Raw genomic sequence first — 25,812 nt, 5'->3', positions numbered from 1 at the left:
TGTTTTTAAACAACCAAAATTTGTTTGAAAAAACAACATTGTAGTTTAATACATGCATACACTAAGCATTTTTTTACGCAGGGGATACCGCACAAAAAAAAACTGCGTAAAAAACGCATCTGGTGTAATCTCAACAAATTCAAACAAATCGAAAGAATTTTTTTTTAATGCCAAATATCTTAGAAATGCATGAAACGTCGAGATCTGGCGCAATCTCGAGAAAAAATTTTTTGAAAAAAAAAATCGAAAATTTTATACTTTATATCAATATGGATCACTCTTCCTATTCACGAGGGACATCACATTGCGGTGGTAAAAAAGGTTGCTAATACACTAAAAAAATTGATACACATATGACAGCTTTTCCAATCAGTACACCGAATCAAGCGACCCCAAATATTTCTCCATATAAGCTGTACGAAAAAAATGTTTTAAATACGGCTTTAAATACAATCCTTTACTATTCAAGAATACAAGAATACATTGTTAAATCAAAAATTTCTTTTGATATAAGTGTATGTGAAATTTATTTTCAATCTATGTAAAACTCTAAATATTAACGAATTAACAGAACGAAACGAATTCACACGGCAAAAAAAAAGAATTGTAACAATCTTGATGAGAATAATTGAGAATAAATCAAATGCAATAATTTTATGTTTTCGAGAAATATTGCAAATAAATCTCACGTTATTACATCGAAACAATGTATTGAGTAGATTACATCAGCTTTACTGATTACTTAGACGATTCTGATAGGAATTTATGAATCTTTTCGTGTAATACTACAACATTTAGAACAGCACCAACACATTTGTGATATTAACATACATCAAAATTGCTGCCCATCACTACTCACTACTGATGTGCAGCGATTACGACATAATATCTAGATTGTTACAAATCTTTTTTTTTGCGGTGCATCATAATGCCAAATCCAGAATTCTCGATTTTAGTAATCAATCCACTTGTATTCTGGTTTATGATGATGATGATTTTCGATTCCACTGATAGATATCAGATCGTTTTATTTTCAGAAAAGTTGAACACCACTTCATCAATTCTGAATGTGAAAACGATAATTTCAATTCTGATTCTGCATAGAACTTTGTACGGTCTGTTATTTCGATTGTCATATTGTTTATATACGATATTTTATTTTATCAAAAAAAAACATCACTTTAAATGTAGAAAAATTCCCACCTCTAAGTGTGCACCATTAGTTTTGACGATTCAGATTTTCGTGCATACTAAACGCTAACTATCAAACAATATTGCATTAGTAACCTTTTCCGTCACGAGATGGTATAACTGTGATGTCGATCGAACTTTTTCAATTTGTTGTGGATTCCCTGGAGTGATCAATATTGATATATAATACATTTGGTTCTACTTACAATCTTGAAAAAAAAAAGGCATTGTTGAAAAGCATCCCCCCCTGCCGGCATTTTGCTAAAGAGTTTTGAAACAATGCAACTATTGTTACCGGCAAAGAATGTTGCCCGATTAACGGTTCTGTTTCAATCGGATTGTTGCCATACCAGACTGCCAGAACCGTTTCGAATCGGTTTGACATGTCCGCTGCATTTTATCTGTTTTGTGATGAGAAGTTGCAATCTTTTGCACTAGTAAGCAGGATTCATACATCTTCATCTTTTGAAATTTAAATACCCAACCATCATCTTGAAGAGATATATTTACCTGGTCTGAGGTTTTCTCCTTACTTACGTTTCATAGATGTAATGAGGAACTACGAGTTTGCAAAACATGTCCAACACGAGAATAACACAATTCTACCTACGCTATTTTGACAGTTGTCGGATACCAGCCAGGCTGCCACAATTCCTCACAAGCGGATCGAGTAGCTCAGTGGGACACACAGAAAAAAATTGTAAATATAATTTAATTCTGAGCAAATGGAACAATAACTTATTCTGGTTTTATTTTGAAGCAACCAATATTTGTTTGGAACAATCAAGTTCTAGTTTAAAACAACCATATTCTGGTTTGAATCTACGATGTGCTTGTTTGAAATTACTTTTGTTTGGTTTGATAGGAAACTAATCGTTTGTTGTTTTAAACAATCAGGATTTTTCTGTGTGAGAGTAACTTTACGGTTAGGAGACTGTTGTAGGTTCGTGTACTACCCTCTGATCGATACTTTTTCGCGAATTTTCATTCTTTCGCTGTTTCGTCCACCTATACTTTTTTCTGTTTTTTTTTCGCTAGGTAAAGATGAATATAAAAAACGGAATTTGATAAATTTCAACAAAGTTTTCCACTGCATTTTAATTTATCCTATCAATAATTTGTTGGCAGCTTCTTTACTGGTCTAATGGCTTGGAAAACCTGAATTAAGATGTTGCATTTTGATTTGATTTTGTCCGTTCTAAGTTTCTAGTTTTTGAAACAAATTATGTTTTGATTTGGAAACAGTGCCATTCATGATTTTTGTTTCGCTTTACTAGTCAGCGCCAATTCGAACGACTTTCTGAAAACGGCTTAGAAATTTCAGCTTATTGCATTATTGGCTTTCAAACGCAAAATTCAAATAAACTCTGCGCCTTCTATGTTTCACTTTATAGACCAAGAAATGCGGAAATAGTTACTAACGTAGTAATTTTTCCTTGAAGAAACCGGCTTCGGTTCAAACAAACGAAATGGATAAAAAGTAAACCTTTGATTTCTAAACTACTAAACTAAATTTAGATATTGATGCTAAGTGAGGTTATGTCGTAATCGAAATTAAAGGTATAAACAACTTCTGGGTGGAAAAAACGGCCAGATCAATTATTTCAGAGCGGTGTCAACAAGTATGGTCAATATTATCAATCTGTACACTAAAAAAAATCCACACGTTAACCTTATGTGAAAAAACACGTAGATTCCAAAAATGGTTTTGTCATCGGAGTTTACGTGATCTTATTAACAACCAGCGGATCATGATTGAATATGAAATGAACCATATGTCCGAATTATTGCTGTTGTCACATATATTTTATGTGTCGCGCACTTACTTGAATTAATTTTGTCATGTTCATTTTGTGCTCGCAATATGGCGTCAGTTGAAAAACCTAGAACAAACAACATAGGCCAAATCCCTTTTGACCCTTCTACGGTATTTATCACAGTGATTTTAGGGTAAATAATTTCTTATTGATTTTATCGACAGTTATGAAGTTTTTATTATACTTTCAGATCTAATATTAGTACACACTAAGATTCAATTCCGTTGTTCGGTAATTTTTTTGACGAAAACATTCGGTAATCAATGGAAATTACCGATATTTCGGTACATGAACGTCATTTTACAAAAATTATGCATATTTTTACCGGACGATCAGTTTTCATTACAGAATTATGTAAATAGATATACAATCCATACGGTAAATCTGAATAGTTGCCGAGTACGGTAAAACCCATACCGTCCGTATGGTAAAATAATCTTCCAATAACCGAACTTCTGTAAATACTAACTGTCAAACAGTTGATAAAATTTTCAGTAAGTGTTTTTTCATTAACAAAACGAAAAAAATCTTGTAGAGTTCATCGAGTTAATTGAGGTGCTAAAGGCAGAAAATAATTAAGTATCACTTGTCCTCTTGCTGCCTACACAAATCGTTCGAGGGTAATTTCTGATGGACTCGGCGGATTGTGCAGTATTCTGGAAGGTGCGCATAATTCCGGTAAACCGGAACATTTGACCCTTTTTTTCGTGAAATAAAACCATAGCCACAACATGTTGGAATTTTCTTCATTCGTTTTTGTGATTGTGTGTAGTTTTTTAAAATCCGAAAATAAAACCATTTGAGATCCGAAAATAAAACCATTTTGAACTTGAACCAAAGGAAAATAAACAAACAAAAAATTACAGAACAATCAGTTGGATCCATTTGGTTTACAGTTTACGGTAGTTGTTTGACAGTTCAGCAATTACCGTGCGATCGGTAATCAATTCAATTACCGAACTGATTACCGAACGTTCAGCTGTTGAAAATTCGGTAAAAAATAACCGAATTCTGCGAAATTTTCTAAGTGTGTACCAAGCAGAAGTATAATTTATAAGCGAATGTACCATTTAGTGAGTTTACTAAATGGCTCTACGAACCCAATTCTCAACAACTTATTTGCATAACCAATTGGCATTACGCGAATTCTGTGCTCCAAAAATACGAAACTGAAACACAATTCAATTTTGTTTTTTTTCTACGGCGGAGTTCAAAAGGAAAAACCTCTAGATTGTGTTCCGCACATCAATCACATCTTGAACTACTAGTTCCAGCTGAATGCATGTCTTAAAGAGAACAATGTTTACTACTTGTTCGCGAAATAAACGCTGTTTCATGCAGTAGAAGTAACATGCATTGGTTTAGAAATAAAAACTTTGACAGATTTACTAATATTTTTGTAGGCCAATTTTTTATTTTAATACCCATTACATACTGAAAAATCTTAATCGAATTATATAAAACACTTCAATTTTATGTGCTCCTGCATAGCGAATAGAGATCGAATGTTTTCTGCGTATAAAATGTACTCATTATTCACTGTTTCAGATCGTCACGCAATTGAATCGCAAGACATGTGTTTAATGAATTATGATCAAGTACAAAATTTGTGTAGTACATAACTTACAAAATACGAAAAAACAATTATTTTATTAGCAAATGATTAAAATATATAATTCTACTATGAAATTATAAGCCAGATTTGGTGACAACCGAGTGAAAAGATCAACGACAATTGATGCGTTTGAGCCGAACAATGCAAGAAAAATGGCCACAATATACCGATAGACACGACAAAGAAATTGCAATTCTCGCCCACATGTTGCACAGGTGGTAAAATAAGTTGTTTAGTTGTCGTTGCTGTAAATTTCTCTTTCCTCTATCCCTCTATATTTTTTATGTAGTGAATACGCATCGCATAAATGAACCCGCCAGTCGGTGTTGAACAGTCGTTCGCACCGCACGCGTATAGCTCTTGGCTCCTGGAATTTTTTTTTTCTGGCTACCTAGAGTTTCATTGATTCAAGGCTTCAGTCTTTTTCAAGGCTACCTGAATCACTAACTAAGTGATACAAAGAGTGATATTAGAGTGACTAAGTGATACAAAGAGTGATATTAGAGTGACTAAGAAATTAATCAGCCTTTTTTAAGGCTAGCTAGGGGTCTAATCGAAGACTAATTTAGCCTAGTTAATTTAATTTAAAATTTCAAAAATGCCTGCGTCCAACCGGAAAGGCAACAAGCCTAAGGCTAAAAATAATTCAATACGGAATAAATCACAATCCGTTTTTCAACATTTATCTAATAACATTCACGATCTTATAGAATCTGAATGTAAAAATAAAAGACAACGGACGGATTTCCCTTCCGTTGATCCTATGCCGTCTAACAATATTTACGAGATTCTTCCTGAATCCGATTGTAGCGACATAGAAGAAAGTTCTTCAAAAATTCCCAAAATGGACGCTTGTCGTTCTGGGAAGAAACATCAATCTATGCCACCAGTGACGGTGATGATTTCCGACTTCAAAGCATTCCGTACTGAGCTTTCTACTTTTCTCCCGGAAGTAAAAGTCTCATTTCAAATCGGACGAAGAGGAGAATGTCGAGTCTTGGTGGATGGATTGGAAGATTACGAACGTCTTATTCGATATTTGTCTGAGAAACTTCATAAATTTTATTCATATGATATAAAATCAGACAGACCCTTCAAGGCTGTCTTGAAAGGATTATCAAATGATCAAAGTATTGATGAAATTAAAAATGAACTAAAAGAACTGCTTGGTTTTGCCCCTTCCCAAGTAATACTTATGAAAAAAAGAGCGAATGGTACTTCTAAACCACGCTCTGGAATTTCCCATGAACTTTACCTAATACACTTCAATCGAAGTGATGTAAACAATTTGAAAATTTTAGAAAAAGTACGTTTCATTTCCCACATTAAAATTCATTAGGAACATTATAAACGGCATAATCGTATTGCAAACTTAACGCAATGTCGTCGTTGCCAAGGCTTCGGTCATGGAACCAAAAATTGTCATATGGATATACGGAGTTTGAATTGTGGTAAATCGCATTCGAAAGACGTTTGTCCAATGAATGAAACCCCTGATGAATTTTCATGTTCAAATTGCAATGGAAATCATAAATCCAATTTTTTGAAATGTCCTGTCAGGGAAAAAATTTTAAACGCTCGTTCGCTTCGACAACAAGTCAAATCAACGACCTTAAATTTACAGAACATACCTGAAAATCAGAAAACCGTTACAGGTGCCACGCCTAATTCTTTTAAGGCACTGATTTCTTCTAAACAAAAAACAGGTACGCCTGCCAATTCGTCTTCTAACGAAAACAATTTATTGACAGGTAGATCGACCTCGTCATCATCTTCTTCTAATGTCAGTTATGCTGGTATATTAGGTAGAAATCTATCACCTATTTCTTCTAATGTAAATAATCAAAACACAGGACCGCCTTGCAGTTCTTCTTCTAACGAAAACAATTTATTAATAGGTAGACCGGCCAAATCATCTTCTTCTAATGGCAGTCTACCTACAAATATTCCTTCAATACCATTCGCTTCTTTAAATGAAGTCGATTTAGGCGATATAACTGAAAATAAAATGATCTACCTACAAGATCAACTTTTTCAAATGATCATCCAAATGAATTCGACTTCATCACTTTTTGAAGCATTTCAAATCGGATGGAAATTTGCAAATAATATTATAATGAATTTAAAATTTAACAGTGATGTTAAATAATTATTTGAATATTTTAAATTGGAATGCTCGATCTTTGAAATCGAGTGAAGATGAATTTTATAATTTTCTCAAAGTTCACAAAATTCATATTGCCATTGTGACAGAAACTTTTCTTAAACCAAATGTAAAATTGAAAAGTAATCCACATTATGTGGTTCATCGATTTGACAGGTTTACTGGAATGGGTGGTGGAGTTGCCATTTTTGTCCAACGGCAAATTAAACATCGAATTTTACCTTCTTTCAATACTAAAGTTATTGAAAGCTTGGGAATCGAAGTTGAAACCATTCATGGAATTTATTTCATCGCTGGAGCATATTTGCCATTCCAATGCACCGGCGAACAATTAAATTTCTTTAAAGGCGATTTGCAAAAACTTACAAGATATCGATCGAAATTTTTCGTAATAGGGGACTTAAATGCTAAGCATGTCCAGTGGAATTGTAGGCAAAATAACAGTAATGGTAAAATACTTCATAATCAACTCTCAGCTGGTTACTTCACAGTTCTTCATCCCAGTAATCCTACTTGTTTCTCTTCCGTGAAAAACCCGTCTACAATTGATCTGGTTCTAACAGATCAAAGTCACATTTGTAGTGAACCGATTACTCATGCTGACTTTGACTCAGATCATCTTCCTGTAACATTCAGACTTTCCAACGAAGCCATAATTAATCCAATTAGTTATATTTTCAACTATCATAGAGCTAATTGGTTGGATTACAGATCTCACATTGAAAATCATGTGGATGATGAAACTATTTTAGAAAATTCTGCGGACATCGACACAGCAATTGATAATTTGAATCATTATATTATCGAAGCTAGAAATCTTTCAGTTCCCAAAGCTCAAACTAAATTAAATTCTCCTATCATCGATGACAATCTTCAACTGCTCATTCGGTTGAAGAATGTTCGTCGACGACAATATCAACGTTCTCGTGATCCTGCTATGAAAAACATAGTTAAGGATTTACAAAAAGAAATTAAACATAGATTTACTCTTTTGCGAAATGAAAATTTCGCTAAAGAAGTTGAACAAATTAAACCATATTCTAAACCTTTCTGGAAACTTTCTAAGGTTCTTAAGAAACCTCAGAAACCAATTCCTGCTCTCAAGGAAGGAAATCAAATACTTCTTACAAATGGTGAAAAAGCTCAAAAGCTAGCTCAGCAGTTCGAGAGTGTCCACAATTTTAATTTAAACGTTGTGAGTCCTATTGAAAATGAAGTCTCACTGAAGTATGATCATATTTCAACCCAAGTGTTATCACACGATGACATTATTGAGACGAATTTTGATGAAATTAAATCAATTATTAGGAAACTCAAAAACATGAAGGCTCCTGGTAATGATGGAATTTTTAATATTCTTATTAAAAATCTTCCCGATGTTGCCTTGAGACTCCTGGTTAAAATTTTCAACAAGTGTTTTTCATTAGCTTACTTCCCAAAAAGATGGAAAAACGCTAAAGTAATTCCTATCCTAAAACCTGATAAAAACCCAGCAGAAACATCAAGTTATCGCCCAATTAGCTTACTTTCTTCTATCAGTAAACTTTTTGAAAAAATTATCTTGTTAAGAATGATGACTCATATAAATGAGAATTCAATTTTTTTACCAGAGCAGTTTGGATTTCGTCATGAACATTCAAGTACTCATCAACTTGTCAGAGTAACGAACATGATAAAATCAAATAAATCTTCTGGGTTATCCACTGGAGTTGCTTTTCTAGACATAGAAAAAGCATTCGACAGTGTTTGGCACAAAGGTTTAATAGCAAAAATGTCTGATTTCCAGTTTCCTATTTATTTGATCAAAATGATTCAAAATTATTTAACTGATCGTACTCTTCAGGTTAGCTATCAGAATTGTAAATCTGAATTGCTACCCGTACGAGCCGGTGTTCCGCAGGGTTCGAGTGTAGCTCCAATCTTGTATAATATTTTCACTTCTGATCTTCCAAATCTACCCGTTGGTTGTCAGAAATCGCTATTCTGTGACGACACAAGTCTGTTAGCCACAGGTAGAAATCTAAGAGTGATCTGCAGTCGCCTACAAAGAAGTTTAAATATTTTCAGTGATTATCTGTCAAAATGGAAAATTAAACCAAATGCAGCAAAAACGCAATTAATTATCTTTCCTCACAAGCCAAGAGCTTCTTTTCTTAAACCATACAATAATCACATTCTCAAATTGAATGGTTTGGAATTGACATGGTCTGATCAAGCTAAATACTTAGGTTTAACGTATGACAAAAAACTCACTTTCAAGGATCACATTGAAGGAATCCAGGCAAAGTGTAATAAATATATTAAATGTTTATATCCTCTTATAAACAGAAATTCTAAGCTCTGTCTAAAAAACAAATTGTTAATTTATAAACAAATTTTCAGACCAGCCATGCTTTATGCGGTACCAATTTGGTCAAGCTGTTGTTCCACCAGGAAGAAAACGCTTCAAAGGATTCAGAATAAAATTCTGAAAATGATTCTGAAGCGTCCTCCCTGGTTTAGTACAAATGAGTTACACAGACTCACAAATATAGAACCATTAGATGTAATGTCACATAATATTATAAGCAAATTCCGACAAAAATCGATGCAATCTTCAATTGAATCGATTCGCTCTCTGTATTAGTTAGTATATAAGTTCCTTTTCCCCATTACACAATACAAGTAGGTTTAGAATTTTTCCTACACAAAAATCTCAGAATTGCGGAAGCAAATGATGTCTTCATGGTAATAACCAAATCATATATATATAACAGGGCTGAAAAGTCACCACTTGTGGCTGAACACCCAATTTAAATCTTAATAATTTAATTTTAACTCATATTCCAATAAATAGTTATTTAAAAAAAAAAAAAAATGAACCCGCATAGCTTCGAAGATTGGCATACAAAACATAGCATAATTTCGGAATTCTGTATATGATAAACTCCACAAGCTTCAATAATTTTATATCTCGAAAAACGTCTCTACACAAAATTTGACTTGAATGAGAAATGGGTAAGAGGTGCCATTCGGCGTTCGAAGCACGAAAATTCTCGAGTTCTTGAATTCTTAGAAATGCAATTTGAAATTGAAAATGCAACTGTAAAATCAGGTGTTACCATGAAATTTTTTTTTTCATATATCGTCTCTGGTACTTTTTGAATTCCGAATTCGAATTTTTCGATTGAAATGAGACTGGAGTTCAAATTTCTAAACTGGCTCTGTTATGATTGAAATAGAAAGTAAGCAAAGAGAAGTTCTTTTTTGCAGTTAGGACCTTAGGCTATTGTCAGGTCGATATTTGTGCTCCATTCGTCACGATCTCATTCGAGACGTCAACTACAAAGCCGATTAGGTGAAAAATTTAAATCTTATACCAAATTTCAAAAAATATACTAATATATATATATATATATATATATATATATATATATATATATATATATATATATATATATATAATTTCGAAATTAAATTAGACCATCAAAATAAATAAGAGAATGTTAAATAAATCAACGGAACGTTGATTGCGTTCGCTTCAATTGCTCGTTTTTCAAACTGGTTTTAATTTTTTTACCTGAAACTTGAATATACATTATGGAAACTTGTCAATAAAATCAAATGACAGCTGCTCTTTGTTTATCTTTTCTTCTGATCATTTCAAAACCACTGTAAATATTTGAGCAATCTCATAAGTGAACAATGGAAAATGTGACAAAATCGAGATCGAATTGCTCCAATTTGGATAAAATTTTACTCACGTGTTCTGTATTAGCTCTGCACGCACTCAAGAATAACATTTTTCGTTATTTATCATCAGTATTTTTTTTTGTTTCTGAGCAAAACATTGAAAATTTTACAAATGGTCCGTTCATAAATTGAGTAGGAATTATTTAAATGCAAAGACTGAAAACACAACCTTTTGCCAGCCGACCTAGATTTCTGGAGGGCGACCCGATTGAACCGAGCAACGAACATACTTTTTATCTACAAATAAACGTTCTTCTCAATCTCAAATCATGCTCAACCTTCCATCTATTTTTTTTCATATCTTTGTCATGGCGACATATTTCATCGTACCCTACTGAACAGTAGCGTTTGATCAGATCCTGTCAGCTTGGAGCGAAATCAATCTTAAGTTCAGCAACGCCATCGCATGGTAGCACATTCAACATATCATGTCAATTGTATGGGTGCGCTGTACTGCTATTTTGGCACGCACGAATTTGACATTTCTATCCCCTACTTCTAGGTACGAGATTCGATGCGAACTCGCCTGAGAGCACCATGCTCGCAAAAAAGGATGTTGCCAATGATTTGTTCGGAAAATGTGAGAGCTGGATATCTTGTTAATACGATGTCTTTGGTTTGATCCAATAGGATTTTGAACAAACCCGGCAGACAGAGGTCCACTGTGTAGCCATTTTTAATATGAGGAGCCCCGTTGGACTAGTTGTACTGGAGAATTCCTAAAGTTTTTTCCACTTATTTTTTTTTTAACTAACACTACAAACCTGTACAATTCTTCTACTTCACGTATAATAACAACAAATAGGTGAGTACGGTGGGTAGTAACACCCACTCGAATTTTTAAAAGGTGGGTATTTGCTCACCTGAAATTTCGAGCGAAAAACAAAAGTAATCGCCCATATTCTGAATAACGACGTATTGATTTTTCGATCGAATGTGGTTCGATCGAATCCTAGCTACCTTTGATTTTGCTTGCGTTATTGGGAATACAAATGAAATACGACCGAAATTTCCAATGATCAACAATAAAACAGTTCAATCAATCGTCACACTTTTGAATTTACAATTGCACGAGAGTCTGCTTAGATTGATCTTTATTAGGAGCCAACACCGAGCACGCGAACCCAGAATATAGACTTTGTTTGTCTTGATTTGTATATATTTTGTAGTTGACGAAATTACTTCAACATCCCAAATGAAGGCAATTATATTTTTGTACATACTTGCGATATGGATTTCGATATTTAAGCTTCTCTTCGCCAAGCTTGTGTTCAAGTTTAGTATGTACGCAGTTATTTTTATAGCGTTAAGTTTCTCTCCAATTACTATCAATCTGCGATTTCGGTTGAAGCGGTAAGCTTTTTATTTCGAGTTCATCTTATAATTTATATAATTAATCTAAATGACACTAAAAATAGTTGCAAATTTCTCAGGCGAAAACGACATAACAGGGAGTTTCATCCGAATTCAAATGACACAAGATCAAAGCATACACGCTTAGAAATAGTTACTCAGAGTTTGAGTACTAGTTACTCATTTTCAAATGATACATGGAAACTTCAAAAATTGAGTAGTTACTATCAATAATAATGAGTAACTCTTACTCTAAATTTGAGTTTAACGCAAAAACTCGTTTTTATGTTACTATTCGCAAAATCAGTCTAAAAGTTGTAATAACCATTTGTAGCAACAGGTTCTATTTTATGTTAGTGAGATCGCGTATTTCAAGAGTGAGTCGCTTAACACAAACGGTTTTGTGTCTGCAAAAACCACAATTTTTGGACTGTCCTCTTGGTTGTGCCATCGACGCAGTTATTGTGTCCAGAAGATATCCGTACTGTGCTTCAGAATGGAAACAAATATGCTCAAGTGTATCATTTATAAGGAACAAGTGTTTGATTGGTGTCTCAGCAGTACTGACATGTGTGTTAAGCTACGATTGACACACTACTCCAAGCGATCGCCTCTTGATATGATATCTCGAAGCCAGAAATCAATTGTAAACGGAATAATAAATAAACACAGTATGATTATTTTATGTATTGCGTGTCAATTATTTAATATTTTAATACAATACAATTAAAAAAAGGAGCAATTTTACGCCAATTTGGTATATGTGGAATTAAATTTCATTCAGAATTTAACTAATTACTATATTTTTGGCACATGGGCAAATAAAGCATTACTCAGTAAATGAGTAGATTTAACCCAAAAATTGTTTCCAGTGGAAGAACTCAAATTTGAGTAACTAAGGAGTTACTCTAAATTAGAGTTGTTTCACTTTTTCTATAGATGAGTGGGATCTTACTCATTTTTGAGTAACTATTTTTAAGCGTGTACCAATTAAAGCTTCAATTGTTTTATGGCATTTTTTTGTCTTGCTGTCTAGCAAATCAATACGTAGAAATATTTTCAATCAATTGATGAAATAATATTACTTATTGCAACTAAACTGATTTAGTTGTAAGTATTCAAAAGCTGACCACATTTTTACTTGTATTTAGCATTGAATTTCTAATTTGCACCCCTATATAAAAAACAAAGATGTGTTCCACATCAAAATCGTTCCAAAACTTCACTATGCCGTATTTAAAAAACTTTTCCATTGGAATTGAGGAATAATTCAAAGCTTCAAAATAGAATCTAGTATCCCAAAATGTAAATAACAATAATTGGAATTCCGTTTTCTTTAAAAATACATAATTCGATTGAGAAACTCAAAACGCAACAAGAAGAACAGTTGCGAATTGTACGCAGAATCGTAGTACTAGCCATGCAATGATTCTTCACGCTATGAATCGGTTTCGAAGTCTGTTGAAACAGAAAGGCCAAATTCCACAAAAGAAATGTAATGTCAAGACTTTGCTTACATAACTCCGGTCGTAGAGTGAGTTCTTTCATTTGGGGCCATCTAGAATTAGAACAAAACTATTTTGTTCGGATTGAGGTTAGGTATTTTGTGATGACGGTGCCGTGATTGTAAATTAGCTGTTGGAAACCGTTATACTTTATCAGTAGTGTAGTAGACGTGGAGTCCATTGGACTATGAACAAAAACTAACTGGCGTTATAGCTTTGTTGTGATGCTATTAGCCAGCTTTGGGTTTTCCTCAATTGTGAAAGGTTTCTGCTGGTATTGTAGATTTTTTTTAACTAAAGCGATTAACATGGGAAATGTAATGATTTAAGGCTCGGTTTTTATTTTCCATTAAATAATATGATGAACTTTTCGATTTAGGAAAGTGTTTTTAATGTATTTAGAAAAATTAGAAAAGAATAATATGATATCATCGATAACAGAAATAAGAAAGCATTATCGGATGATAGTGATTATAAAAAAAAATCAGACTTGTTATTGGTTGTGAAGTATCAGGAAACGAAGCTTCGATACCGAATACTTACCACTTGTCTTCGGCGAATGATCGTTTTTCCAAACTAGGAAAATTGGAAGTTTTTTATTTGTCTTTTTTCGACATTCAAGGTGTCTTTACTTAATTTGCCTCAATTGAGCGGTCTAAGAAATTTATGGTTATCAATACAATTTTAGGTACATACATGTCTGCCACAAGGTGCATCTTCTATTGCTTCGATATTTTTACGAATTCCGAATCAAATATTAGATGGAATGGAAGAAGTGTTTTGCTATCTTGGCAACGTTCAATTGTTGAATGTCTCAAAGAAAACTAAATTCAGTTTTGGATAGACCGGTAAAAGTAAATATCAAAATTTTTAGCGAATTTGCAATTGTTATTTGTTTCTGAATTGATTTTTGTTGGGACATTCTCAAAGAAAATGATTATTGCCTAACCCAGACAAATTTGCAACAATGTAAAGAACTGGAAAATATAAATCAGTTTGTGTCTCATTGGAATTGCTTCAAGGGATTAGATACCTTTCGACTGGAAAAAATTATGAGCTTTTTTCGATTAATCTAGGAAACGTGAAAATGATATCATTTCAATGAATTACAAAGCATCTAGTGGTACATGTTTTGTTGTGTTAGTAGAATTTTTTTATCGTAACATGTGGAAAATTGTAGATTGTACGGCCCCTGTCCGAAAAAAGACTTTTTTTTGCAGTCATTTGCGGTGACCACAATCTACAATTCGATGCATTGTAATTTCTCGAAACCAAATCATTTTCACATTCTTCAGATTAATCGAAAAAGGCCCACAATTTTCTCGTGCCGGAAAGTGTAAAACCCCTTGATACTAGAGCAACTTTATTGCTGATGTGTCTCCGAATTTAAAATGTAAAATTTATTTGGGATAGGAAATGTTAAGTAATAATACAAGATAGTAAGAGCAATCGTTGATTTCAACTAACATTTGAGTTTGCTTTTGTTTGATTCTGAAAAAAGAGATTATGGTTATGACAGATGCTTCAGGCTATAGTCCGGGTGGTCAAGTTTCACATACAAAGGATATACCGTTTTTTGAGATCCTTCACTTCGTGTGACAAGCAAACGGATATTTGTTGTTTCGGATTAGATTTGAACCACAAAAGGAATTGAAGAAACAACCACATGGGCGAAACTTGATTACTAGCACTAACGATAAGCCATTGTTTGGAATTTCCGGTAACAGAAGACAATAATCCAATATTTGTAACGAGACTCCAAAGATTTTGACATTAAAATACAGCATGCGACTTTTGTTTTAGAACAAGTAAAGCTGATTTAAAATTGCTGATCCCTCTAAACGATCGGTTTTGATTCTACCTTCCTAAACATAAACCAGTAAAACAGTCCTGAAAATAACACGAGGATGTATTCATGGTTACGTGTGTTTTGTTTCCATGGTGATATATTTGAAGTAAGCGATTCCCAAACCTGACTCGAGCAGTGCAACTAAGCACATATTCAGCAATGTTTTAGTTCTATAGATGTATATTTTATGACATTTATAAAATTTGAATCTGAAAATTATAACAAACAAAACTGACAACCCCAACAGCCTATACAAATTTTATATTTGACATTAGAATTGTTCAAATAAATAACACTGAAACGATTTGTTGTGGATAGGTTTATTTTAGTTTTAGTTCTATTATAGTTCTTCAGAATAAAATTTCGATCTACTGGACATGCTCCTAGCAGGTAAAATGATCATTCCGGACTCTTTATGCAAGCGAATCAGCAGAGTGATTCTCAAGTTGGAGAACAAAAAAAACTTAATGCAACATCGAGTCCAACAACTGTGATCTTCAGTACAAGAAACAGTGAACATTAAACAATATGTGAGCTGTTTTCGTTTCTGCAGACATCAAAAGTTTATAGAATTATGAAAATTCAAAGCATTGTTCTCCTCGTTCGTTACCTTTATTGATAATAAGATAGATAATTTAATTTGTGCTGAAATCCAAATTCGAGATTTTTCTATCGATAATAATTTTATTGAAATTATTAATAAATTGCATGACGACTCTGAAATACTTCAAGAATTTCATGTGTAACAATCGAAAAAGCTACACAAGCGTATTCGAAACGAATATAAATGTTTGAGCAAATTTTAGCTTCTAGTAACTTTACAAGAAAACGGATGGTGCCAAGTGAATTAATTTCAAAGTTTTGGTGACAATTTCTTCATTAAAATTACAAGCTTCGACACAGATTAAAAACTATGTTCGACCTGATAAACTCAAAATTGTTTATGCAATAGATTCCAATCTTCCGTTGATCATAGTTTTCGATCTACCACCCTGCCTGGATTTGATCTATGATTTTTTATTCATGCAACCTAAAAAGTCAAAGTCTTGGCGTTACATTCCTTTTGTGGAATTTGACCTTTCTATTTAACAGACTTCGCAGCTGATTCTTAGCGTTCAGAATTATTGCATGGCTAGTACTACGATTGTACTGACACTAAGAATCCTTCCAGGTCGGAGCTCGAACATACGACAACTGGCTTGTAAGACCACTGCCCTGTGCATTAAACCGCTAACCCAGTCGCAACCTACCAAGGTTTAATTTTCAACACCGTATACAGATTCAGTAATTTTTATAACCTTAGAGGCGAGTCACTAGGTTGAAACCTCTATAATGAAAAGAGATAATAAAAATTTGGCAATATAAAGAAACGAGTCGATATACAAAATACAAAATGATAGAAATAAACAAGTTGACGAATAAACAGATGAAGAAACAAAATAAATTGATTAGAATAACAAAAGTAATAAATCACAAAAAAGATTCAACAGGAAGAAAATGTATATGTGCCTAAAATATACAAATATGCGAAAAATTAGTCACAGGTATAATCAGCGAGGTTCCAACTAATGAATTCCGGGTATATGTAGAAATGGACAAACGAGTCAATCAGCTAAATGACAAAAAACCTAAGAATATACAGCAAGCAAAAATGCACAAACTAACAAATTAATAAATAAACTGATAAAAAATGGGTATAAAACTCAGCAAAATTATAAAATATACATGTAATTCAATAATGATTGAACAAATACATATTCAAAATGCTACAACTAGAAGACTTGAGAAAAGGCTGTTTATTTACTAGGTACAACTCAATCGTGAAAATCTCTTGTTGTACCTAATCCAACAACATATTTTTCACTTCATGCTATTCATGCTGCAATGGACATATTGATCCAGAACAACTCAAAAAGTTTGTCGGAAGTGCACCGAGTAGACTGGAAGCAAATTTTGAAGCGTAAGTTCTGGTAGTTGTAGAACAGCGTCCAAAACATAAACGTTTGATATAATTCAAGTCAATAATTTATTTTGTTCACCTTTGTATTGAATTCTTTACTACATTTATCCAACTCACTACGTAATAAGATAGCTTGAAAAGTTCGTGCGAAAAAAACGACAGAAACTTTAAACATTAAAATAAGGAAAATAAATCACAAGCTGTCGAGTATATGCTAATGATTTTTGTAAATAAGAATCGTTGAGTTCTTCAAAAACGAATTTAAATTAATATCTCAATTATTAATAAAACAGACTACTCGAACTTGTTGATTTATTGACTGTTTCAGTAAGAACTTCTAGGTCGACTCTTAAATTTAGTGTCATTCAGGACTGCTGTTGGTTGACTGTTATTACGATGTATTCCCGATAACCTAACCAGTTGGCACCATTTTCAGAACAAAACATTTTTTTAAATAAATCTTCCGTTCATATCCGATCATGAATTTTTATCTCAATGTATATCGTTGCGTGGAACGAACATAATCTAATCAATCAACAACTGCGCAGTATTCAATACACAGCAGAAAATGCTAGGTTTCGAAGCAGATTCAGAATAATTTGTACATACTGAACAAATTGGATATAGATCTGATGCAATATTGGATGCCGCCTTTGTTTTGTGTCAATTCCTGTATGGCAGTGCTCGAGAAACTAATTCCGTTTCAGTAGGACCCTCTTGCCGATGCTTGACCAAAACAGTTAATATCATTTATGGAACATTTTCACAACCTAGCTCCTTCCGCATATCGTAACGTAACGTAACGCACAACCCCCAACCAAGTGGTTAGGGAACAAACAAACAACACATACTGAATCTACTTACATTTCCCGTGGGTACCACTTAACGAAGACTTCAGTTCCGGTGCTGGTCGTTCGCCGTCCTGCGGCTTGTCCACGGAACGTTACTGTACCACGGCGCGCGCTGGCCACACTGCCGGCCATGATCAGTCTATGCTGTAGCCCTTCCATCACTCCAATGTCGAAAAAATCAAACCGGCGGGCTGGTGAGAACAACAATAGAAAGCATAGTTGGTTTGATAATTCGATTATTCCAATTCTACACCCCTACACTAACCTGACCAGGGTTGACGTCTGTAGCGTAGCTTCTTGCCGGTCTTTCGGAGAAGTTTTGGAACGGGTGGATCTGATGATCGCTTACTGGAGCTTGCATTGTCCGTGTTGACGAAGTGGTTATTGACGTGCTTTTCCAGTGCCAACTGCAAAATCAAAACACAACATTAGAACGATTGCCCCTCAATTCCAGTGCCATATCGATACGAACCTGCGAACCGAAGCGCATACCGCACCCAGCGACGATACATTTATGCGGCTTGGAACCGCCATGGGACAGCACGTGCCGCTCTAGCCATCGTCTGCTGCAGGATTCTTTGTTATGCACCTTACAGCCATCCCAGAGACAGGCAAATGGTCCCGACTGGCTGTTCACGTGCTGGATCTGCAGATGATCGAGCAGCTTCGAGCTGGTATCGAACTGAGCGTCACAGTTGTTCCAATAGCATAGGCCGAAAAGTCGTCCGTCCGAAAGTCGGCGGAAACCCTTGCGACCGAAATTATGATGAACTCCGTTCACAGCTGGGAAGCGAATGGTCTTCGGTTGTGAAAGGATCGGGCTTTTCGCACACTCGGCTCCCGCGGGAATGTTGAGGTGATCCGTTTCGATGCTCGGAGGTGACAGGTCTGCCGGAGTCGTTGAGCGATGAGATTCCGAAGGAGTGCCCGAAGATGATTGCTGCTCATCGAGGGGACTTTGGCTGGTAGAGTCCTGATCGGAGGACATAGATTCCTGTGGTTGATCGTCGGGTTTCTCCGGTAGTTTGAGTTTGATCTGCTCCAGAACGAGGCTCTTAGGTGATTTCTGACAAGGAGGTAGCGAGTTGCTGTCAAACTGATAGATGTCGATTGTTGGCGGAAGCAGACGTAGTGGAGGCGGCGATGAGTGCGACGGGTGCTGCGGTTGGTCACATTCGGATGGCTCGTCGTCTTTTGAATCTTGTTCCGATTCTGAGCCTGGGGGCGGGGAAGTTGGCGATGGATTGCGAGGTTCTTGTTCTTCTTTTTTCTCTGGTGAAAAGTCAGGCGTTCCGGGCGAGCAGAGATCGATGGTGAGTGACTTGTCTTCGGTGTCGCTAGAGTTAGCGACGATTCCACTATCGTTGCTACTTCCACAATCCAGCGAAAGTGGGTTCAACGCCGGGGGAGATTTGTTGTCAAGGATTCTTGGGGAAGCGCCAGGCGTCGGTCGAGATAGTTTTATTGGTGGACCAGGAATCGAGGCGGGGGCTAGTGCAGGTGGCTCCGACAAGGATATATTTGGTTTCGGTAGTTCCTTGGGTAGAGAAATAGTGGACGTTGCTTTGGTTGCAACCGATGCGGATAGAACCAGCTTCGGTACGGGCGGTGATGGGGCTAGCAGTTTCGGTGTAGTCGAAAGCACAGGAGTGATGGAAATCGATGGTTTGTTTAGCTGTACCGGGACCAATTTGGGTGGTTCCGTCGATGAAATCGGTTTGATCGCTGTTGGTGGTTTGGCCGTAGTCGTGTTCGTCGTGGCCGAAGCGATTATGATCTTTTGGTTATTCAAAGTATTCATGATTGGTTTCGATGTGGTACAGAAGGTCGGCACAGTGGCTACCAGTGGGGGTGGAGATAGTGGCTGGGTCACCGTTGTGGACCCGGAGGGCATCGTTGACGTTGAGATCGTAATCGGACTAGTGAGAGAGGCCGATGAGGTAAGAGCGGGAGTTTGTGGGCTGAGGAATAAATGGGATGAGAAAGGAACGAATTGTGGGGCTTGGCCAAACTTGGCAGTGCCTTGTAGGTTCTGGAGAACCGCTTGAGGGATATTGGCCAGTAATTGGTGGAAATTATGCTGTGGTTGTGTTTGTTGGGATTGTTGTTGCTGTTGTTGTTGCTGCTGCTGTTGTTGGATGATGGCAGTGATGTTTGGTAACTGTGTTGCCTGAGGTTGACTCGGTTGAAGTGGATGAAGTGCCGGTATGTTGGCTTGAGCTGCCTGAGTGAGAGCTTGCTGAAGACTGGCGGCGGTCAGTCCTGAGGTTAGCATAGTTGGCAAAGCAGACGCATTCAGGAGGATGCCACCGGCTGGGGTCATGAAAAGTTGCTGAGGAGCGAATGCCGCAGCCGCAGCCGTGTTGGCCTGTTGGAACATCTGGGCAGAAGGCTGCGCATGAAGAGCAAAGGTTTTGCCTGATTGCTGCTGTTGATTTGGGTTAAGGCTACCAGGTGCTGCTAGAGGCAGTGCTGTCGAGAGGGCGGGTGGTTTCGAAAGTAGTCCATTGAGACTCATGTTGACAGTGGTTGCTTCCATGGTCAGATTTTGTTGAGATGTTGGCATTTGTTGACCGGAAGATACTGCTATCTGCTGCTGTTGTTGCTGCTGGATTTGATGAAGCTTGATGACAGCTCCGTTCATGAACAGCTGCGTAGTGCCATTATTCAAGCGGGTAGCAGTTAGACCATGGCTGGCGTTACTCATTAGCAGATTTGTGGAACTTGGACTACTGTTGGTCGACGATGCGGTCACTACCGAGGCAGCGTTCAGTTTGTTAGCCGAGGAAACCGTTTGAGTTGGGACCAGATTAGGAATCTGTACCAAATTTGGCATTACAGATGACGTCTGCGGATGAAACTGGAACATGGTTGACCCCAGTTTGGTTGGTGTTCGCGGAGGACTGCTGATTGGAGACTGTTGCTGAACGACTTGTTTGAACTGTTGTTGAGCTTGGCTTTGCTGGGTCTGCTGTTGGGTTTGACTGGGCTGCGGTTGCGAAGTTTGGGTTTGTATCGACTGCTGCTGTTGAGGAATCCGGATGGCAGTCAGTAGAACGGTAGGCTGTTGGGATTTCATCATCTGTTCGTGCTGACTTTGACTACTACTAGCGGCCATCATCTGTTGATTGTAATTTAAGCCTGACTTTGGATCCGCCGTTCTTGGAGCAATCGAGATCGGTTTTTTAGGTTGCCCTACTGCTAGGCCGCCTTGAGTCGAGTGGCTTACTTTGCGGGTGAGCGATACGGTTGGCGCAATTCGTGCTGTTTTCCGTTCTACCTTTTTCAATGAGCTGGTTGGTGAAATGGATGTAGTCATTGAACGCACATCCAAATCGGTCTTTTTCACAAGTTGTTGCTGTTGGAGCAAATTGAGATACTTCTCCAGACTGGCACCGGTGCCCTTGATAGGGGTTGCCGTTTTGATGATACTTTTTTGCTGCAGGACCGTTGAAGTCGTTGTCATCAGTTCGGTGGTTGTGGTGATCTCCGCTTCGGCTTCCGCCGTAGCCGTCGACGTTGAGGTTGCTGATGCAGTGGCAGTGGTCTTCAGTGTCGTGGCTCGTCCCGCTATAGTTTTAATATTTTTCTTTAGATTATTAAATGTGTTGGTGGTTTTCATTTGGGACTTGAAGTAACCTGTTATCTTGTTTGAATTACTCAGATCGGCATTCCCGCTGGTGGCAGTGAAATTTCTTGTGTTCTTCGTGATGGTCGTCGTGGTCGTATTGTTTGAGATCTGTGGTTGCTGCTGCTGCTGCTGCTGATGATGATGATGGTTAATGTTGCTGGCTGCGACGATTGCCATCTGAGTTAGCTTTTTGGTGGTTGTGCTAGAAGTTGCTGTGGCTATTCCGGATCCAACAGCCACTAATCCGGGTGGTCCGCTAAGACCAGTTGTGTTGGTTCCGACCGATTTGTTAACTTTTTCCACACTGGTCGAACGAATACGCTTGGCACCGGTGGCAATGGTGTTGGTGCTATTGCTTCTGGTTATAGTGCCGCCATTGATCGCTTCCGATTGAGCCGGTTGCAAGCGTTTCAATTTGTTTACCGGCGTCACCGTGACGGAAGCAACCGTCGTTGAGGTCACAGCTGACACGCCGCCTTGTGGTGGTGGCAGTGGCAGCGACTGAGTATTGACGGCAGGTGTATTGTTGTTATTGCTAGTGGCGGAATTGATGCCGTTGCTATTGCTAGTATTGCTGTTACTCCATGGCCACTGGTGAGGTTGGTATTGCTGTTTTATGGTTAGATTGGCGGCCTGCGTGTGTGGTGCCATTTTTGCACTGATGGAAGCCATTCGTTGTAGGAACGCACTGCAGAGGGATATTTTCCTTAGATATTTTACGTTACTCCAGCCCGGACTGCTTCTAGGATTGTTGCCAAAAGGATAGCCTTTGCATTAGATACTGTTTCTAGCCTGAGATAGCCCGGTGGATGTGATTCATTATTACCGTCAATGGTGAGTGACGTCCAGCAGCATCCAAGTAGGCTTTGCTGTTCGAGTTACTTCGAGCTTCGGCACCAACTGGAAAAAAGAAAACAATAAACAACTCATTAGTTTTAAAGCAATGATGATGATATGATAGTTTATCGTGAAACCTAGCATGGTTAAATTTGAATCTCACGGTCATGATGAGCATTGAGATTAGGCATAGGAATAGGCCATCGGAAATACGTGGGCAATGGAACGGGTTCACAGACCTATTAATTTCATATTCTTCCCATCGGTCGTTCCAAGACAGGTTAACATTTTTAATGATAACGAAATCGAATCGCTGATATATCTGAGAACTGCTTTATGACTATTGATGTTAAGTTTAAGGAATACTCTCAATGTATTAAAATCAGTTTTAGTTTCCCGAGAACACCAAAATTTTTGAAATTCATCCGAAATATTCTAAATTAATTTGAATTGTGCTGAAACCATTTGAGGTTTAGGATGAAAAAGCCAAGTACTCAGAAGGAAGTTTGAATTCACTCGAAGAATTTTTAATTTCAATAATAATAATAATAATAATAATAATAATAATCATAATAATAATAATAATAATAATAATAATAATAATAATAATAATAATAATAATAATAATAATAATAATAATAATAATAATAATAATAATAATAATAATAATAATAATAATAATAATAATAATTATAATAATAATAATAATAATAATAATAATAATAATAATAATAATAAATATAAGAGTAAATATACAAAATCTCTATAAATTTTAATTTTTAATTTTCAGCAAATTACAGTTTTTATCATCTGCAGTTATTCAAATGCAATTGGAACAACTTGTTTGTCTCAAGTAGAGCACTTTACGTCGCGGATTATATAGAACTTCGTACGTATTGGAAAACTGCGTTTGAAAATGTTTCTCTGGGAAAATGTATTTTCGGAAAAGTTTGTTCAGGAGAGCGTTTTTTTATCTATATCAATGTTTCTCGAAAATATGGACTCGGAACAGATGTTTTTTTTATTAAGCGATGAATAATGATGTTTGCAAATCAGAGATTTGGGAAGACATGAAGCATGGTATGCAGGTTTCTGTATTACTATTCGAGAATTTCACAGATTTTCCGTCACCATGCTAGTTTTTTTTTTTTTTTAGAGGCTTTAACATTTTAGGTCATTCGCCTCTTCGGACCAGAAAATCTTTCTGACCCTATGTGCGGGGTTGGGAATCGAACCCAGGCGGGCTGCGTGAAAGGCATCGACTATCCCATCACGCTATACCCGTCCCCGCTAGTTCTTTTAATATTTAATTAGATTCTCAAAATGTTCTTTCTAGAGTTCTTCGTAAGTCTTCCGAAATGATTTCAGATTTACTGATATCAAATAGATTTGTTTAAAGATATTTTTATTCAGGCCTATTTGCGTACAAGCTTTACGTGGCCGATTGAACTGAGTTTTTAGCTAAACTTTTTTTTGTATTGGATCTCGTTGTCACCCTTTTTCTAGGGGAACAGCAGCTTCCATTTCCCTCCTGCGAAGATTGAGGGGCACTTCGTTCGTGGTTCGTCTCGTCATCCATTGCCGCATCGATAGTATTGTTGTCGATTTCCGTCTTCTTTTCGTCGCTAGTTGCTGTAGATGCGCCTTGTTGTACATTGTTTGGAGTTGCTGGTTGGTTGGATGGTAAGCTGTTAACTGCATCTGGTGTACTTTGTTCTATAGGGGTTACGTTGGATGGTTTCGTCGAAGGGGATACTTCACTGTTGTTGGTGACTGTCACAGGAGTACTGGGGTTGCTTGGGGTTGGTGTGAAGGAAGCACCGTTGTCCTTTGGTGTGGTTGTCTTCTTGTCCAGTTTATCACATGGCTTACCGTAGTGAACAGCTTTTTGGCAATATTGACATGTGGCCATCTGATTGTCATAGGTAACAAGTGATTTGCACGGTATTCTTGTATCCAGACCGAATGTCACATAAGCAGGTATAGGCCTCTTCAAGCGCATGCGTAACAAACGTACGCCATTTAGAATACTGGGGAAAAGTTCTTCCACTTTTCTTTTTCGATAGAGAGAATTTCTCCGTATTGGGACATAGTTTTACGAATATAAGAATCGATGACGCTTGAGGGAAGATCATGCAACCGCACTTCTATAGCACTATCTTCCATATATACTGGAATGTTGTACTTAATGTTCTCGTGCTCCACATAATGCAGATTATTATTGTCTTTTGCGAATTGAATTGCATCCAACTCTTTATAAAACTGGATGTAAACAACAGTATTTGTCTTATTGCATTCAAGTAAATTCACACGTTTAATGTCAAGATGCATTTGCTCCTTAAGCAAACCTTCAAGTTCTCGTATCGAAGGTCGAATTTTGCACTGCCTGAAGTCAACAATAATTGTATTCTTTCGTACCGGCGGTAGCTTTTGCTCGTTTGGTTCACTCTTTTTCAAGGTCGTTCTATTGTTCACTACACAATACTTGGTTTCTTTCGTCCCGAACGTAAGCGGTTTTGTTTTATCGACTGACTTGGATGAGATGTGAAAGCGAACTGATATCAAGTAGTTATCTGCTGTACTTAAAATCCTCTGATATCCTCAAACCTGCCCCTAATGGGTTATATTACATGAATACAAAGACATCATATTAACAAGATATCAAGCTCTCACATTTCCCGAACAAATCATTGGCAACATCCTTTTTTGCGAGCATGGCGCTCTCAGGCGAGTCCTCATCGAATCTCGTACATAGAAGTAAGAGTGAGAAATGTCAAATTCGTGCGCGCCAAAATAGCAGCACTGTGAACCTGTACAATTGACATGATATGTTGAATGTGATGCCGTGCGATGGCGTTGCTGAACTGAAGATTGATTTCGCTCCAAGCTGACAGGGTCTTATGAATACCAAGTTTTGACGGATATTCTTCGGAAATTTTGTTAAGCATTGAAAGATCAGATTTTTCAGTTTTTAATCGTAGATCTGGAACTATTTTTCTTTTAATAATTAAAAAACTGCCTTATGTTAAACCCTTATGAATTCATTTGAGATCCTTGAGATTTAAACCCACTTCAGTTTGTTCTCAGGTTAATGATTTGGCAAGGCATCTGGCAAGTGTCGTTGATCCCAGGACTTTGACTTTCATCTCTATTAAATTCATCACACAAACATAGTAAATTTTTTAGTTTAAATTGTTATTAAGTGATGAGTCTTTCGTGTACCATTTGGATATTGGTAATCTGTTAGTACAAAAGAAAAGGGCGTTTTATGCCTGAGATTAGAACACGAAGATTTGGTAATTTTTAG

At 36.6% G+C, this 25,812-nt stretch overlaps 1 protein-coding gene across 4 annotated transcripts in view; it reads right to left on the bottom strand.

Moving 5' to 3' along the window:
- The window catches only part of LOC131437858 (zinc finger protein jing homolog), a 191,228-nt gene that overhangs the window by 7,626 nt on the left and 157,790 nt on the right, over nt 1-25,812 (bottom strand). For 3 of the 4 annotated variants that reach the window (XM_058607480.1, XM_058607481.1, XM_058607479.1), the window contains 3 exons: nt 18,510-22,568; nt 18,303-18,444; nt 18,051-18,228 (listed from right to left, as the gene is read on the bottom strand). In XM_058607480.1, the coding sequence (XP_058463463.1) occupies nt 18,051-18,228; nt 18,303-18,444; nt 18,510-22,340 (4,151 nt within the window). In that variant the 5' untranslated portion in view covers nt 22,341-22,568. The remainder of the gene's footprint in view (nt 1-18,050; nt 18,229-18,302; nt 18,445-18,509; nt 22,569-25,812) is intronic. The other variant, XM_058607482.1, reaches the window with a different exon arrangement.

The sequence above is a fragment of the Malaya genurostris genome, chromosome 3 (assembly GCF_030247185.1).
Source record: "Malaya genurostris strain Urasoe2022 chromosome 3, Malgen_1.1, whole genome shotgun sequence".
NCBI lineage: Eukaryota > Metazoa > Arthropoda > Insecta > Diptera > Culicidae > Malaya > Malaya genurostris.
This window is presented reverse-complemented; position numbering and strand designations above follow the sequence as displayed.